The 18,845-nt window shown below is 46.7% G+C and overlaps 1 protein-coding gene across 6 annotated transcripts in view; it reads right to left on the reverse strand.

Annotated features, from left to right (window-relative positions):
• The window catches only part of Ada2a (Transcriptional adapter 2A), a 134,395-nt gene that overhangs the window by 35,592 nt on the left and 79,958 nt on the right, over window positions 1-18,845 (reverse strand). For 5 of the 6 annotated variants that reach the window (XM_050169422.3, XM_072287043.1, XM_072287045.1 and 2 more), the window contains 2 exons: window positions 14,972-15,193; window positions 9,421-9,581 (listed from right to left, as the gene is read on the reverse strand). In XM_050169422.3, the coding sequence (XP_050025379.1) occupies window positions 9,421-9,581; window positions 14,972-15,193 (383 nt within the window). The remainder of the gene's footprint in view (window positions 1-9,420; window positions 9,582-14,971; window positions 15,194-18,845) is intronic. The other variant, XM_055065679.2, reaches the window with a different exon arrangement.

Raw genomic sequence — 18,845 nt, forward strand, 5'->3', positions numbered from 1 at the left:
GGAAGACATGGAGAACGGTCAACCGGTCGCCACATCTACCACAGGTTGGAGGCTCGTTACCGGTTAAGAGAAAGTTGTGAGTGCCAAATGTGTGTCCTATTCTCAGTCTAGTGAATAGGACATCGGTTCTTCGTATTTTCGTAGTTGGGAGCCAGGAACCTAACTTCGGCTTAATTAGGTGAAGCTTATTACTTGTTTCTGCGTCCCACAAGCATTGCCAGTGGCTTCGGAGTTTGTTTCTTAGGAAAGGCTTCATGTCTGTGGCAGGGACAGCAGCAGAACGAATGCCTTGCGATGCTGTTGATTTGGCGATCTCGTCGGCAAGCACATTTCCCTCGATTCCTCTATGGCCAGGAACCCAGCATATTACTACATGCCTATGTGATAGGTACATGTTACATAAGAGTGAGTAGAGTTCATTGAAGACAGGATTCGTATGCTTTTGAAAAGAAATGAGTGCTTTTACAAGACTTAACGAGTCTGTGAATATGATGGCTTTGTCGAGTTTAAGTTTCTTTATATGTTTTACTGCACACAGTACTGCGTAGACTTCTGCAGTGAAGATACTTGTTATAGGGTTCAACACGTCAGATTCAGTAAAAGAGGGACCAACAGCAGCGTAGGATACTCCAGCATGTGATTTTGATGCGTCTGTGTAAAATTCAGAGCAGGAGTACTTCGATTGAAGCTCACGGAAATGCATGGAAATTTCAAGCTCAGGAGCGTGCTTTGTGACCTTTACAAAGGATACGTCACATTCTATCACCTGCCACTGCCAGGGCGGTAATAGCTTACCTGCAGGCATTAGGCGATGTTCGAGAAATGGGACGTCCATTTCTTCGCCAAGTTCTCTTACATGCAGTGAGAAAGGTAATCTCATAGAGGGTCTATTACGAAAAAGTGTTTCACACGTCAAGTCGTTAAAGGTTGTGAAACACGGATGTTCCTTATTAGAGCGCACTTTCAGAAAATAGTTAAAGCTGATGTATGTTCTCCGAAAATGGAGTGACCACTCATCGGACTCGACATACAAACTTTCAACAGGGCTTGTTCTAAATGCGCCAGTGGCCAGGCGGATTCCCAGATGGTGAACGGGGTCTAACATCTTTAGCGCGCTCGGGGCGGCAGACTGATATACTACGGAACCATAGTCTATTCGTGATCGAACTAGGCTCCTGTAAAGATTCAACAGGCATTTCCTGTCACTACCCCATGTTGTGTGGGATAGGATTTTACGTAGGTTCATTGTTTTTAGACATCTTGTTTTTAGACATTTTATGTGTGAAATGAATGTAAGCTTGGAGTCAAGTATAACACCTAGAAATTTGTGTTCTATGTTAAAAGGAATTTGTTGTCCCCCAGTTCTAGAAAAGGGTCTGGGACCAGGCCTCTCTTTCTTGTGAAGAGAACACAGGAACTTTTGTGGGGGTTGATTTTAAATCCATTTTGGTCTGCCCACATGGACACCTTGTTTAGGGCCTGCTGTACCTGTCTCTCGCAGACTGTGAGGTTGCAGGATTTGAAACCTATTTGTATATCATCTACGTAGACGGAATAAAAAATAGCTGGTGGTAATGATGCCCGAAGCGTGTTCATCTTTACGACAAAGAGCGTGCAGCTGAGTACTCCACCCTGGGGTACCCCAGTTTCCTGTATGAATGTACGCGACAGTGCAGGACCTATTTTCACCCGAAATGTACGGTTCTCTAGGTAGCTCTCTATAATAGTTAACATATTGCCACGGATGCCCAGCGCCGAAAGATCGCGCAGGATACCGTACCGCCAGGTTGTGTCGTACGCTTTTTCCATATCCAGAAACACAGATAGAAAAGATTGTGCACGAAGGCATCGCGAATGCTCGCTTCGATGTACACGAGATGGTCGGTTGTAGATCGCCCTTCCCGAAAACCACATTGAAATGGGTCAAGCATTTTACTGGACTCTAGGAGATGTATGAGACGGCGATTGATCATTCTTTCGAAAAGCTTACAGAGGCAGCTTGTAAGCGCTATAGGACGGTGGCTAGTAAGCAATGAAGTGTCTTTACCATGCTTTAAAACAGGGATCACAATAGCCTCCTTCCACTTTGATGGGAGATAACCAGCAGCCCAGATAGTATTGAGAAGTGTAAGTAGCGTGATTTGTGTGTCAGAGTGTAGGTGCTTAAGCATATCATACATGATTCTATCGGGGCCCGGCGCAGAGCTTCAACATACTGACAAGGAAGCTTTAAGTTCTGCAATCGTAAAAGGACGATTATAAGGATCGTTTGGGGTGGATTTCCGATTCAGTGGCTGAAGTTCTTCTATTGATTTATGCTTAAGAAAGTTCTCCGAATACTGAGTGGAGCTAGACACGCGCTCGAAGTGTTCACCAAGAGCATTAGCCTGGTCTTCCAACTTGTTTCCTTCTTTATCAACAAGGGGCAATGGCTGAAATTCTGTTCCCTTTAGTCTCCTCAGCCCGTTCCATACTTTTGCCTCCTGTGTGTAGGAGTTAATGCCGGACAAGGATCTATCCCAGCTTATCTTCTTTGCTTGCCTTCGCGTCCGCCTTCCCTGCGATTTATTGTTTTTAAATTTTATCAAATTTTCTGGAGTGGGGTATCGGCGCAGTATGCCCCACGCTTTATTTTGTTTTTTCCGCGCCTCCTTGCATTCCTCATTCCACCATGGAACTCGTCTTTTGGATGAGGTGCCCCTTGATTGTGGGATGAAGTTATTCGCTGCCTCGATAATAAAAGCGATAAAATACGCTACCGCGTCATCATTACTAAAATCGGTGATAAAATCTCGTGATAGGTGGGTCGATTCCTTAAAATGCTCCCAGTCGGCAGAAGCTAGCTTCCACCGAGGCGTATATGAAGGGCATTGATGTTCTTCAATTAAGTTTAAAAGTATTGGAAAATGGTCACTTCCGTACGGATTTTTAATAACACTCCACTCTAGGTAAGGGAAAAGATCTGCGGAGCCGATAGATAGGTCTATGGAAGAATGTGAGTGGTGATACATATTATAATAAGTCGGTTCGTTTTTATTGAAGAGGCATGTTCCCGTGTTTACTAAGAAGTTTTCTACTAATCGACCTCTCGCGTCGCATCGTGGGTCTCCCCACATCGTGTGGTGAGCATTAAAATCTCCCACAAGTATGTTGATTGAAAACTTTATTGTTCCACCAAGCTGGGGTGCCCGCCTCTTAACCTACACATACCGTAAAAACCGGACTATAGGTCGGACCAGAATATAGGTCGATCCCCCAACTAACGAATTCTAAAAATGAAAAAAAAAAAAAACTTTTTCAGTGGCAAAAGTACCGAAAGACATGACACCCTTACCGATAAACAAATGCGACTCAGCGGGTTGCACAATGGTGACAGTATTTATTTAAATGCTGCTCGCATGTGCACCTGGCCATGTTTTTAGCGGTATCGCGCGACCATCGACCCGCGTGCTTGTCAACACCGTATTAACGGCGATGAGCAGCGAAACAAACGAGATACGAGCATGTGTACACATGCCCTTACTTTCGCTATTTCGCCGCTCCGTGCCGTGATGATAAAAGGTGCTGACAAATACGCGGGTCGACGGTCGCGCGATACTGTTAAAAATTCGTCGGGTGTACAGTACACAGAAGGGCACGAAGTCCGCAAGCGCTACTCCGAATCAGAGCAACACGTTTGAACAGAGTCGGATGACGAGTGCTTCTCGCTGTCCAGTCCATAGGCGCGTGCGATCTCTACCGCTTTCAAACGAATGCATTCGACAACAGGCAGCGATCTTACACGTAGCTCTCGGACGGACTCCGCAACCTTGCCTTCCAGTTCTGCAGTCCGCTGCGATCCGGCCACGAAACGACGTTTTCTTTTGGTTGCTGCAAGTTGTAATACGTTGCTTTTACCTCCGCCACTACTGAATGCTATTTTCGGATACTCCAAGTTCGCGCTGTGCTGCCAGGTTGCCGTGGGCTTCCGCGTACTCAATCGCCTTTTTCTTGAAGGCGACGGTGAATTGACGTCGGCTTCCGCTCATTTTGAAACAAAATGAAAATGCAGCCTTTAATTAATATAACTTTGCGACAGTGGAAACGCAAAATGCCGGTGCCACAATGTCGCCACGCCATAGAATAAAGAACCAACGCCGCGCTGCTGATGATAGCGATGGCGAAGGCGGCTGTTTACTTCATCCGCCCATTGTTGCAAGACTTCCGTAGTTTTTCCGCCAATGTCCGGTATATAAGTCGAGGGTCGACTTTTCCCAATGGTTTTTCGAAAAAAAGTTCGACCTATATTCCGGTTTTTACGGTAGGTAGGGGGGGACGACAAAGCAGTCCCCGCGCATTGAGGACGGTGAGTCTTCACGGCCTCAACGGCCAGGCGGATTGCTCGACGCTGGTCGTCTTCAGCCTCGCTCTGGAGCAAGGCCTCCCAGGCTTCTCTACTGTCAATGTTTTCCTTGGCCCCTGGGGAGCCAGCACACTCCCATATTATATAGTCTAGCGTACCTTTTTGCTTACAAATTTTGCAGAGGGCGTCGTTATAGTCCCTCGTCTGTGTTAAGTAGATCCAATGTGGTGATGTATAATTGTTTCCCTGGAGGCGTCGCCAAATGCGAGCGTCCTCCAGAGAGAGAGACCGATGCGGAGGCAGAAAGATTCTTCTTTCAGCTTTGTAGTGATCGACAATTTCCCTGTACGTGATCATGCTATCTTTTATCCCTGGAACTGGCTGCTCTAGAGTTGCCCGGTGGTAGAGTGCTCGGGCGAGCTCGTGAGCGGCTTCGTTGCCTGGGACTTCTTCATGGGCCGGTACCCAAATAAAAGTTATGTCCCTCCTGGGAGGGTTTTCGAGTAGAATGTGGAGGGCTTCTTCCGAGATTCTCCCTTTGTTGAAATTTCGGATAGCTAATTTGTTATCGCATAATATTACTCCCGCTTTTGTACCCGCACAAGCGAGCGCTACTGCAACCTCCTCGGCTGTACAGGCATCCCTCGTGCACGTGGAGCACGCTGTCTTAACGCACCCGTCGCCATCAACCACCGTCGATACCGCAGCCCCGTCTCTGCCACAAGCGGCGTCCACGTACGCTACGTTATGCGCCGGTGTGTCTTTAAGTTTATTTACTAGAGCCTTAGCCCTGTGAGCTCTCCTCTCTTTGTTGTAGATAGGATGCATATTTTTAGGTAGGGGGGCGATTCGGAAGCGCTTAGGCACGTCCAACGGAATGTCTTTCTTGTCAGTCGGGGCACCCCTGTCACATTGAATTCCTACCCATTCCATGATTTTTCTCCCTGTTTTAGACTGGCCTAATCTTTCCAACTGAGACACTCGTACTGCCTCAGTGAGTTCAACTAGCGTGTTGTGAACCCCCATTTTGAGGAGGACGTCTGTCGAGGTCGAGTCTGGGAGCCCTAGGGCTCTCTTAACGCTCTTCCTAATGATCGCATCTATTTTATCCTTTTCTTCTCGTCTAAACACAAGATACGGTGTGGCATACGCTATACGGCTGGTAATAAAGGCTTGCATGAGTCTGAGGAGGCTGTTCTCTTTGAGGCCCCTGCCTTTGAGTGAAATTCTCCTTAAGATCCCCGTGACCTGCGCCGCGTATCCTTCTAGCTTTTTGATTGTCGTGAGGTTGCATCCATTTCTCTGGATATACATGCCCAGAATTCTTATTTCCTCCACCTTGGGAACCTCATTTCCGTTTACGAAAACAGTGATGGGTCTGCTGCTTCCAGCGTGTCTCCTTTGATATTTTGGCTCAATGATTAACAGCTCCGATTTCTGTGGCGAGCACGCCAAGCCTCTGCTGGCCGCATACTCTTCCACCATATTCGCCGCTATCTTTAGTTCAAGTTCGATGGCTGCGTCACTCCCACTGTTAACCCAGATGTTGATATCATCCGCGTACATGCTAAATTTAATCGATTTAATTTTATTGAGTTCCGCCCGGAGACCCCTCATCGCTATGTTGAATAGGAAGGGTGAGAGCACTGACCCTTGCGAGGTTCCCTTGCTTCCAAGTGTGATGGAAGGAGATTTTACATCGAGAAATTTTATATTCGCCTCCCTCTGTGACAGAAAGTCTTTGGCGTATGCATATACCCCGTGTCCCACACCTACCTCTTCGAGGCCTACCAAGATAGCCTTATGGCTAACGTTGTCAAATGCCTTGGTGAGGTCGAGACCTAGGATCGCCCTGGTGTCAGTTGAGTCGTATCGGTCTAGGATATCATGCTTAAGTCTAAGCATGACATCGTGTGTACTGACCCCTGGCCTGAATCCAACCATTTCATGCGGCCACAGATCATTCTCCTCCATGTACCTGGTCAGTCTCGTTTGAACAACATGCTCCATCAATTTCCCTACACACGAGGTGAGGGAGATTGGTCGCATGTTGTTCAAGCTGGGTACTTTGCCTGGCTTGGGAATAAAGAATACGTCCGCCTGTTTCCATGTTTTTGGGAGTATGCAAGGTTCGGGAAGTTGGATAATAAGATTGTAAAAGTCTGTTTTTTTGAGGTGATGGTTCGGGGGTATATAAATAGAACAGACAGTGATTAATTTATTAAAGAGAATGGCCCGAACTGCCACTGCCTCAAGGGTCATCTGAAGGGCGACGTGTCGGCAAGCTACAGACTTGTCCGCTATTATTGCTACTCCACCAGAGGCGTTAGCCTCATCGCGGTCTCTTCGGAAGATGAAGTAATTGCGGAGAAAGTTTGTGTGTGTAGGTTTCATATGTGTCTCCTGAACACACAGCAACTTGGGATTGTGTTTGTGTAGTAGTTCTCTAATACCGTATTTACTCACATAATGATCGCACTTTTTTGTCAAAAAAAGTTGACGCAAATTCAGGGGTGCGATCATTACGCAACTTAACAAATAGGCAGCTGCCCCTGTATGTAGTGCAGGACACCAAAACAAAGATGGAGGCCGGCGGAGCAATCCGAACGCGCCGAACGCGATTTTTTTTTTTTCTTGTGAGTACATTACGTGCATTGAAACAGTTTCTTCCGTATCAGTAATGAATATTATTGTTAATATCGGCAAGTTTGCGGCAATAATGTAGTCATGTTCACTTTGAGGGGACAGAAACAGATGGACACGCTTAGCTGCCAGTGACATAGGAACACATAGCAGACATGCTGCGGAAACTGCGGCATTTGTCTTCACTACAATCCTAATACGGCACGTTTCCGCTAAGGGTGGGTGAATATCGTGGCCATGTTACAAGCGTCGGCGTATGAATAGGGTACACTTCTAACGTATCAGTGTAAACGTGGCTGCTACCATTTTCGCTTGCGATTTGTTGCCTGCCCTCGAGTGCAGACGAGAAGAATCGAAAGGTGCCTTTCTTGTTGTTGTTGTTGTTGTTGTTGACTATAGCCATTATAAAGCACAGACATAATAAAGGTGAGTTTGGTTGTAGCCTTCTTTTTTTTTTTTTTTGTCACGGAAGTGCGGAAAGTGATGAAAGGAATGAAATGGGGCATCTGCTTGAGAATGGTTGGTGCGTGCCGACTGCTTGGTTTGTTTTGAAGAGTCGTTCGCATAGCATTCGAAAGATAGTGCGATGATTATTAGCTAGACTTGGCAGACGACATATCGCTTCGGCAAGTTCGGGGTGCGATCATTACATGGGAAATAAAAAAGCGAATTCTGACAACAAAATTCAGGGGTGCGATCATTACGCGAGTGCGATCGTTATGCGAATAAATACGGTATGTTGCCTCCGCTGAGGGGCCTTCGAGGTCCGGACACGACTAAGCCATACACGGCTAGGCCCAATCCCCATATGCTCGAGTCCGAGGTGTCACGACACCCCGAACTTAACTTATTCATTAATTCCTTTGTGGCACATATTGAAATTTACAAATCGTAGCCGGTGAGTTTAAAAGATGTATCTACTTGAAATGAATTTCCAGGATGACACCAGTTTCGAGACATCATACATATAAGATAAATAGTACACGGGCGTTTCAGTTACTTTTGTGCTTCAATGCATAAAAGAACGTTTTGTTAAAAAGTAAGGGGAACAACTATGCATTTTTATGGCGAGTTTGCTCACACCTATTTTCAAACTGGTGTCATTCTAGAAATTAACTCTGAGTGGACACACCTTGCAAACTCACCAGCTACAACTACAATTACTAAATTGTACTTTTGTGCCGTGACATGCAAGCATGCCAGAAGCATGCTTGCAGGGAAGCCCTGCTCATTGAACAATTGCCTATGATTAGAGCAGTACTTTTCAGATGTGGCCCACAACGAAAAGTGCAGATTGAAGTTTGTCAGAGCCTCAGCAGCTGCAACTCTGCACATTACTTGACCTGATTTCTGGCATGCAACATCAGAATGCAACTAAAGTAATTAACCGAAAAGTTGGTTCATTACATTTTGTTAATTAGTTGAATATGTGTTTTGATTTCTCATGCGAGTAATGTCCGCCTCTTCAAATAATCCAGCAAGCATCAGCAGCATCAGCATCAGCCTGGTTACGCCCACTGCAGGGCAAAGGCCTCTCCCATACTTCTCCAACTACCCCGGTCATGTACTAATTGTGGCCATGTTGACCCTCCAAACTTCCTTATCTCATCTGCCCACCTAACTTTCTGTCGCCCCCTGCTACGCTTCCCTTCCCTCGGAATCCAGTCCGTAACCCTTAATGACCATCGGTTATCTTCCCTCCTCATTACATGTCCTGCCCATGCCCATTTCTTTTTCTTGATTTCAACTAAGATGTCATTAACGCGCGTTTGTTCCCTCGTCAATCCAGCAAGCAATTTTTACAAATTTCTTAAAACATATAGATGATCACCCCGCATAGTAATATATTTTCTGCAGTGGCACATTTAATTAACGCTGTGACTTGGAACTAATGGTATTGGCAATTTGTTTTAATTAACATAATTTCTAGACAATAGCAATGGTGGCATTTCTTTCTGTTTTGGTAAAAAAGAATCTATATTTTTACAAGGCCTTCGAATTCACTCGCATGTCAAATGCAAAATTTTGCACAGAAGATGCTGTATACCTACATTATCTGTAACTAGACTTCCTATGTGGTTCGAAATTTCATTGTAGTTGGCTTTTAAATGAAATGCAGAAAACTGCCACTGTGGGCTGATGCCATTCAAATGAGAAGAAAGAAGAATCATCATTTGTGTTGATAAGCGCATGCCAGAAGCATGCTTGCAGAAAAGCCCTGCTCATTAAACAGTTGCCTATGATTAAAGCAGTACTTTTCAAATGTGGCCCACAACGAAAAGTGCAGATTGAAGTTTGTCAGAGCCTCAGAAGCTGAAACTCTCCACATTACTTGATCTGATTTCTGGCATGCAACATCAGAATGCAACTTAAGCACTTAAAATACTTGCATGCTGTGGTCCCTGTTCCTCGAATGAATAAGAGATATCAGGTACCTTGATATGTGCCAGTAGCTCAGTGAAGGCAGTGTGCTTAGGGCGGTGGGTAACCCTCCAGCGGCGGCACTGCTTGAAGAGTGCAATGCTGTCCAGCCGAGTTAGCCCCGCCCGACGAGACTCCTGCAACAGCTGCACCTGTTGGCACAGCAGCTGCTCACCTGCGCGTTGACACAAATCATGCAAGGTTACCGCTGCTATGCTCTTGTACCCAGAGCCTCAAAAATGTGGACATGGTCACCACATGTTTGCTGGGCACTGTAAGGATAGACTGCTACACCTCACACACAGCTAGTGATGACCAGCACACAGTGTCTCACTCTGGAAATGCAATGCGGTGAAAGCTGAAGAGATTTCTGCGCTGCTTCCATTTGCGACCACTAAATTGAACGTAGAAACCAATACCATGTGTGAGGATGCTCGGCTCTGCCACTTCTCACTCTCGCATCTCCTCGAATTTGGCTTCCACACAAGCACGTGCTATGGGAGAAGTCGGTGTAGCAGCACAGTAGTACAAGGGACGGCATGAGTGTCGCTGCTGACACCACCTGGCGACAGGGATACTCAGGCGCAGCAGGAATTAGCTTCTTCCCCTTCTGGCTGAGGGACCTTGCCACGCACAAACAGACCACACACTTGGCAGGACCACCTCACGATGCCTTCCCATTTGCTTGTATACCTCTCAATTCCAAGTCTTCATGTCATGAATTTTGGTGCTCTGAAGACAGACAGGATACGAAGTGCACACGATAGGGAAAAAAAAAGCATTTATAACACAATATGAGTAAGAAAAAAACTACGAAGAAATACTACAAAAAATATGTAAACTCTTGCTAAATCTATATCCAAGCTATTCATACACAACACACCAACACTTAAACTATAATCTCTAATTTCCTATTAGGGTAAAGGACAAACAGTCTGAACGTCATGATGTGGTGGGAGTTTGTTCGTGTGTCACAAGAGGCAACCATTGCGACTCCAACAAGACGCAAGCACTGGCCTCCGGCGCTGTCGCTTGACGGGGCTGGTTTCCACAGTGGCAGCAATGCTTCCATGATCCACATGGCACAGGATGCAGTGGTTGTTGGTAGTGCACGAGGTGGATGACGTGGCCAAATGGTTGCCTCCGCGAGATTGGGCGGTGGCAGGCGATGGCTTCACGAGACTGAACCGAGGAGCACTGCCACAGCACCGTAGCCGGGGCTCAAGAGCTGGAGCTGTGGGTGGCCAACTCTCAGAGGTTCCCTCTACGGTCCAGGTCCCCAATGAAACCCAATCACGTCACCCGAGCACAGCTGGCGATGTGTCTGCCCCAGTCCATGCCCATGTCAGCAATGCCAGCTCATCCGTCTTCTCCTACATGTACGCATTTCCTGTGCAACTTTGACTGGCTCTGTTGTACTTCCCTCTTCATTTTTTTTTTCCCATAGACCACCACATTTTCTCAACCACAAGTGTCTTATTACGCTATCTTGCTCTCAACCTCCTGCAAATCTTCTTCCTACACTCACGCGTTGCACGTCTTGGGCAATTAGGGTATCTACTGGCATTGTCCTTCTACTCAAAGTTGAAATAACTCTTCCTTCTTCGCTTATTCTTTTGCGGGAAGCTTCTGCTTTGTGAGCACCTGCAGTTCTTGGGTCTGGACATGTGTATATGTGTTGGTACCAAGACTTCCTTGACGGACCCTTGTTCTTTTCTTCAATGAGTTGCAGCGATCCCTGTAAGAGCTAACCAGCCATACTGCCTTCGCGACTTCTTGAAAGGCAGTTTCCCTACATTGCAGGTGTCCCTTTGCTGCTTTGATCTATTCTTCTCTTGATTGCTTGTTTTTCCCCAAGGTGCTTTCTCTGTGAAACCTAGCTCTCTGGGCGCTGCTATGTCTTATAGGTGGTCCACTTCATGGTGACTCTTCGCGCTTGTGCACCTGTCTGTCTGGATATGAAACTTCTTGCACACTCTTTGCTTTCTCACTCTCACAGTTCTCAATGTCATCAATGCTGGTCATCTCTTTCAAACAATCGCTCTTGTGGAGGTCGGGTACTGTCATATCTTGTGCAAGATCTTCCTTCGGTGTTTTCTCAGCAGACGTACTGTGCACTGATAAGCTCTTTCTTGGATGCCCTTATGGCTCGTCAATTCTGATGCTTGGAGATCTCTTAAACAGTCTTCAATTACAAAAACCACGTCGTTCCGAGGTGAAGCAGCACTTGTCTCTTCCACCTTCTGCTCGTTTGCTATGCAAAACTCGATTGGAGTGTCAGCCATCCTCTTGTCTGGGTCATTCTGTAACAAAGATTCCCAAGTCGAAAGGTTCTCTTCAAAGACATCAGTAGCGATATCTAATCTTCGAACTTCTTCTGGCATCTTTCTCCTGTCATGCTGCTCTGCTCTGCTAATGAGCCTACTCCCCAGTTTTATCTCACACACTTTCATTTCCAAAGCGTGTAATCTTTCTTGCAAGATCTTTATCTCTTTCCCTTCAAACTGCTTCCTCTCCTCATGTGCTTTCTAAACTGCAGCATGTTCTGCTAATTGAGCAGCACGGACACGCTTCCTTTCATCTTCAATAAGTTTGAGGCCCTGCTCCTTGCTAAGCTTTTGCTCACAAACAGTAGCTAATGCCCTGTCTCAATGCATCAGCAAATTACCAAAATCCGTGACAGGGCTGGAAGCAAATCCTGGCAGCTCGCCAATTGTCACTCATGACACTCCAACTGTAAATCACTCAGGCATTGGTGTCCAGCACGGGGCAAACATTATCGCTTGGCATCTTTACCTCAAGAGAACAGCCTCCATTCCTCAGTGTATTTCATCAGCCTGTCTCATTCATTGAAATTCATCTAGCTGGCACTGTACAAAAGGCACAATAAGTGCCCTTTTGTTTGTAAGCACTACTGTGCCCTTTGTTCGTAGGGCACTTGAGATCTACACATTATGTGATTCCAGGCAACACTCAGTCCTGTGGGTATCGTGAGCTTACTTGCCCATAGTGCATGCCAGCTAAGCTCAGCCCCAAGTGCAGCCTCATGTGGCATCAGGGCAAGTGCTCAAGACTGTTACAGTCCAGGCCACACTCCAGTCAAGCTGCTTTGTCTTTTTCTTCCCTTTAATAATTAATTGCATGCACCAAAGTTCCTACGGGAAATCAGTGCTAGACAATAATCTATTCCTTAAAGTTGACAACTACAGCGCCATCTGATAGCGATTCGTTTCCTCCAGTGCTGCATGGAGTTTAATGTGTGGTTTTACATGCTGCAGTAGCAGCAGCTAGAGCACTGCATGGGCCCGCCACACTTAGTAATGAAAGCCGCGCCTGGCCAGGGCCCAAGCCATGCCTGGGCTTGGTACCACAGGCCCAGCTCGGGCTGGGCTCGGTCATGTATGCCCAGGCCCAGGCCAGACTCGGGCTTGGTATCATGGGCTCGAGCTGGGCTCGGGCTTCATAAAGCAGGCTCCGGCCAGGCCCGGGTCAAAATATCAGGCCCGTGCAGTGCTATAGCAGCAGCTTGCATCAATAATAAGGGTACAAACTGTAATTTGTGCTTAGCTGCAACAAGCATGGAGCACAAGCTGGCTACGTATAAGTTCAAGAACATTTACCTTCATCTTAAACCCCTATGATTTGTAGTTGATAGCACAGTAATCAATTTTTGCAAGTGTTAACAAAGATGTGTGACAGTGATGCTACAAGTCAGCTAACAATATTTTTTTTTCTCTCTGAAATGAATATAGGGGGCTGGCAATGCGGCAAAGGCATGAGTGGCATGTGAAGAGTGCAGTGGCTTGCTTTTTTTTTTCTTATCCAGGTTCTCACATTCCATTTCCTTTTGGCACAGACACCCAGAAGCCAGATTTAACTCTTTTAACCAATAAAGTGGCATGGGATCATTCTGCTAAGCAGTTTATTTTATCATAAAACATGCACAAAAATGTACAGTGTCACAGCTTTTCAATGTTACATCCAAGTATTAATAAAACAGGTAATGTTATAAGTGGGTTCGACTGCATTTGTTTCTAATCAAAATGCTTTGATTATGGGAGTGTGAATACTCTAATATAACCGAATCTAATAGCGAACATCCGAATATCTACTATTTGATTTTTCGGTTATTCGATACATTCGGTGTAGAGACCTGCGCAGTACAGCATGTCGCGTGCGCTGCAGAGCCTCAGTTCGTTGTTTCGGCGCTAAATGTGCACGCCGTGGGAGTGGCCTCTGAGCATTTTTGCCACACTGCGTGCGCTTCCCAATGTTGGCCCAACGTAGGGTCACACACACTACGCCCGAATGCCACAATTCGCAAATGGCGCCACGTCGGCCAGGGCTGCCTCTGTCTGTACAATTACATTTGTCCATGTTGACAGGACTGATAGATCCAACAATGTGACACAGACAGAAGGAATGGCAACAAAGGCAGCACGTATCTCAAAAAGTGTGAAAGCAAGTGCAAAGATCGGGCTGATTAGCCACCGAAAAGCACACAGATGAGGCACTCTGCGCCACCTAACACATAAATAATCGCCACCTCTTGCGCTGATCTTCATTGTGAACAAGGGACCCGTAGCAGTCTCGAAACGTCATTTTGTTTTATGTCCTTTTGAACCATAATCAAGTGCCAGTTTATTTGACATTGTGTGAACAATGCACTCGTAACGGTCTCGAAACATCATTTTGTTTTGTTTCCTTTTGAACCATAGGAGATTGCCAGTTTATTTGATAACGTATCCCCCTCGCCTGATGTGTTTTCGTCAAACTTTGGACTACATATAGGGCAAGTGACAGTGGTTTCTTCCGGACCACCCTCAGTTGCACTTTTCTGCTCGAAGAAGCAGGACATATGTCGAGTCAGCTCCTGAACAACACTTTGCAATGTGGTAAACATGGTTTAAATCATAGATCTAGGACTTCAATGCAGTGCAACGATTTCTGACACATTTCTCTTGCATTTACCACTAAATCACCCCTGAATTCTTTTCTTGATTCAATTCAATCGATATTAGGTCCGAAATCTATTATTTGGTATTTTCACACCCCTAGTGTCCATGTCTGTTCCCTGCATTTCTTTCTTTTCTTTTTTTTTTTTTTTGTCCAGGCCATTAGAACAATGAAATTTTCTTGGCACCTGAATATTGCTACAAGCGGGTTCTGCTGTAGGTGAAAGGTGGGGCAGCCCTGCCGCACATCATATGATGTGTATGCTTATAACGAATATCAGATATGGAAGAAGAGTAGTACAACTGATGGCAGTGGGGACAATCCAATCAGATGCACTGCTCAAAATATTTCAACTATAAGCAGCTGTTTGCACTGCTTGTGAAGCATACAACCAACATGTCAAAGCAGCACTGTGTTTGGCTGAATGGAGCACTGCTGCTGAATATTTGTACTTGACCTGGGCACCTTGCAAGGCATAATCATTTCCAGTGATGGGAGCAATGACTGACAAATGCCGAGTCTGTAGCAGTGATGCTGCATGGCCACAAAACATTGTGGTGCCAGAAAGATCATGCAACACAAAAAGAAGCAAGAACTGGTCACACTCACTGTGCAGCCCCTCACAGAGGAACTCAAAATCGTTTGGCGGGAGCAGCTGCATTAAGCGACCAAGCAGGGCGGTGGTGGCCTCCCCTAGAGTGGTGCTGTACCGGCGCCAGCTCTGGCGTGTCTTCTGGGGATGCACCAGGCCATGCTTGCGCACCAGCCACTTTCTTCGGGCACGCTCCCGCAACCGGTCTTGGTAAATTGACACCATGGCCAGCTGGAGCTCTGCAATAGCAGAATGCATCCACTAACCTCCCACCTCGGAACTTTCTTGCGAACCACAGGGCACTACGAATGTCTACTCAACACTATCAGTCACAGTGCATCACTGGTGCAGCGAGTGTAATACCAGACGGATGCCACTCGTGCTATTTCCACATTGAAGCTATTGCCAAGCAACAAAAGTCATCAATCAGCATGGAGAGCAACATAAAGCCAGGTGGGTGGGTCTGGAGTATTAAAAATATGTGGACCACACGCACTGTGGAAATCGATGTAAGCGAAGCGTTCTGTGATGTTTCCTTTGATTGACGATAATTAGTGGTGATGTTGATTGCGCATGTTTAATTTCTTCAATTTTTAGTCCAACACAAGAGTGGTGAGTTGATGTTAAATGTTATCTTGCATGCACCACTGGTGTTCGTCTGCGTACTACACAGAACACACAGGGGGAGGTGTTTCCTTGAGGCGCTGTTGTGCACCATACTTCACAATCTCCAAGAGGGTTGACCAATGCCTCACATGGCACATCGCATCAAGGCAGAAGTATTAAACTTCAATGGAATTATGGGGCTGTACATGCCAAAACCAGAATCGGATTATGAGGCACGCCGTAGTGGCGAACTCCAGATTAATTTTGACACCGTGGTGTTCTGTAACGTGTCCCTAAATCTAAGGGCACAAGAGATTTTTATTTCGCCGAGCTGCTGCAGTCAAGATCAAACCCACTACCTCGAGCAATGCCATAGCTGCAAAGCTACCGTGGCGAGCACAGAAAAGATTATTTGACATGTGACTGCTTCTGTAGCGTCTCCTAGACCCTACGGTGCGCTTTAATGCGACTCTGTTTCTGCATGCCCTGCATAAGTTGTCCACTTGACAAATCTGCATGGTGCTTATTTTTCAGAAATAGCAGAAATGTACCGTACCATACGTTAAACTTAAATTTGCACTGTTCGCCGGTAACTGCAGTCATGTCTATAGTAGTTTCCTTGCCTTTCCACTTAACCTTTTCCCAATCTCTCTCCCCCCAACATCCTTGTATGGAAACTGCGAGCAAAGAGTGAAAAGGCTGTTTTCACTTGTTTCGTGACTGCATTGGTTCTACCATTCTGTGCCTCCACTCCCCCCTACTCTCTACCATTCTATCTAGCTTCCTTCTGGACTTGCATGTTAGTAGAAAGGTAAGTGCTGCAATTTTTGCATTGCTTTTGCGGGGGTCAGGGATAATTATAGCTGTCAAGAAGCTAATGTAGTAACACCCAGGGAGCTCCAGAGGGTATTGTGCACACTCAATGTGGTGCAAAGGTCCAAACGAGTTTCTGGCATCACCTTTACTCTTTGCCGCGCTCCTGACATGTATACACATGCTCTAAACTATCCCCCCGACGCTGTGCGCCAGAATGCAGCAGCAGTGGGAAAGTCGAAGGAAGCAGCAAAGAAAGCTTAGCTTTAAGAGCATCACTCTTTTCAAGTCATGGAAATGAAAGGCACTTGCACCTCGTGGTGTGATAATCCTGACAGTGCATGCTCATAGCTATTTATTAGATTACAGTGGAACCCTGTTGATATTGTTACGTTGCAGAAGTCGCATATAAAGATGTATTTTCAATATTTACACGAGAGACAACGATGCATAAACAAAATGGCTGTCGAGAGTGATTCCACCTCTACACGTCAAGTCATCTTCTTCTGACTGGCACTACTCTTGGTTGCACCGTAACCTAACGCTCCACCTGTAAAGACGAAGTCTTGGCGCTAGCTACAGGGAAGTGAACTCGTTGCAAAGTAAGGCTTCAGCTGGGACACATACATGCACAACATCCATGGGGAGACGAAAGTCTAGCGGAGCAATCTCATAGCTCACATTGCCAAGCTGACACAATATCATGCAGGGCCCTGTTTAGCGAGGCTTTTCAGACAAGCCAACATGGCAACGTGGTGTCCACAGGCGGACAATGGAGCCAGGAGGAAATCGAACGTCCTGATGTCGGCTGTCATACCGGACCTTCTGCGCGGCCTGAGGCTCAGTGAGCCAGGAGCCGGAAATCTGGCGTGCCGTGTGAGCCCGGCCGAAGATGTCTCCAGCATATTCAGCGGGAGTGCTTGCTGAGGAAGGAAGCAGTGTGTCGAAGGGCAAAGAAAGGTGGCGGCCGAACAGAAAGTAAAAGGGTGAAAAGCCAGCAGTCTCGTGACCGGACGAATTATAGGCGAAGGTCAGAAAGGGTAACATGCTGTCCCAATCACTGTGGTCGCCAGAAATGTACATAGACAGCATTTCTGTCAATGTGCAATTTAGCCGCTCTGTTAGTCTGTTTGTCTGCGGATGGTAGGTGGTAGAAAGCTTGTGCTTTGCAGAACAGGAGCGAAGTAGGTCTTCAACTACTCAGGACAAGAAGGTGCGGCCGCGATCAGTGAGGAGCTGCAGGGGTGCACCGTGGTGGAGGACGACCTCATGTAAAAGGAAATCTGCCACCTCAGTTGCACAGCTTGTGAGCAAAGCTCGCATGATCCTGTACCGAGTCTAATCAGTCGCGATAACGACCCACTTATTGCCAGAGTTGAACGTTGGAAAACGACCGAGAAGATCGAGGCCGACGCAAAATAATGGTGCTGAGGTCGCATTGATGAGTGATGGCGTCCAGCAGGCAGCACTGTACGTTTTTTCTGTGGTGCTCACAGAGCACACAGGCTGCAAGTAGCGGTGCACAGAGCGGTACAGGCTTGGCCAGTAGAAGCGGTGTCATGGTGTAGATCTTTTCACCATACTAGGTTCTTTAATGTGGTCAATACAGCACGATTTAGGAAATACAAAGCATAGGCTCTCTGTCGCACACACACAAACAATGCTTTACATGAATTTGACAACATATAACTGCTGACAAAGGTTAATATGGATCACTTAAAGTATGGAGTCTCTAAACAGTCTGCAGACTACAGAATCAAATGATTAAAATTCATCACCCTATTGTTCGGTGTGGGGCATTGGATAAGGTCACGGCTGTAATGGTGCAGATGACGAGTGGGCTGCTGCTGAGGTACCCCAGCTAGAGTCGGGAGGCGAGATGACATGGCACAATGGGGTAGGAACATCAGCCAGGACGGAAGATCGCGAGCACAGAAGCTGTGGTTGGTGCTCCGCTGGGCAGCTCGCAGACAAAGATCAGCTTCAGACATTCAGCCGTAGGCTCAGGAACACCAGGCATAGGCAGGAGCCCGGACCCATGGGCCAAAGGGCTGCTTCTTCCACCGTAGGACTTCTTCGCTCTGATTCCTGTATCACCAAAGCCCCCTCCCCCATTCCACGCTTGCACCATGAGGCTTTCCGGAGGTTTTCCTTATTTTTTTTCTTTTTCACCTTTTTCTGGTGCCATCGCATGATCATGCTCACGCCTTTGTCGTCATCGTTGTCCTCTTTGCTTTTCGTTTTCAACACAGCACGTGCACCTCATGACAAGCGGCGCCATAGACTAGAATGGCACCGCTGAGCGGCGCTGCTGTGCCGGCGTGAGAGCGCCACATGCAGGGCAAAATTCAACTAGCGGGTGTACGCTTCTCCCATCTCGTTCACACCGCCTTGATTGCCACTTGCACTGAGCGTGTTTCTAAACGTTTCATACTGCGTGCGGTGTGTGCCTACGTGTGTGTGCGTGGACGT

This window comes from Dermacentor andersoni, chromosome 3, assembly GCF_023375885.2.
Source record: "Dermacentor andersoni chromosome 3, qqDerAnde1_hic_scaffold, whole genome shotgun sequence".
Taxonomy (NCBI): Eukaryota; Metazoa; Arthropoda; class Arachnida; order Ixodida; family Ixodidae; genus Dermacentor; species Dermacentor andersoni.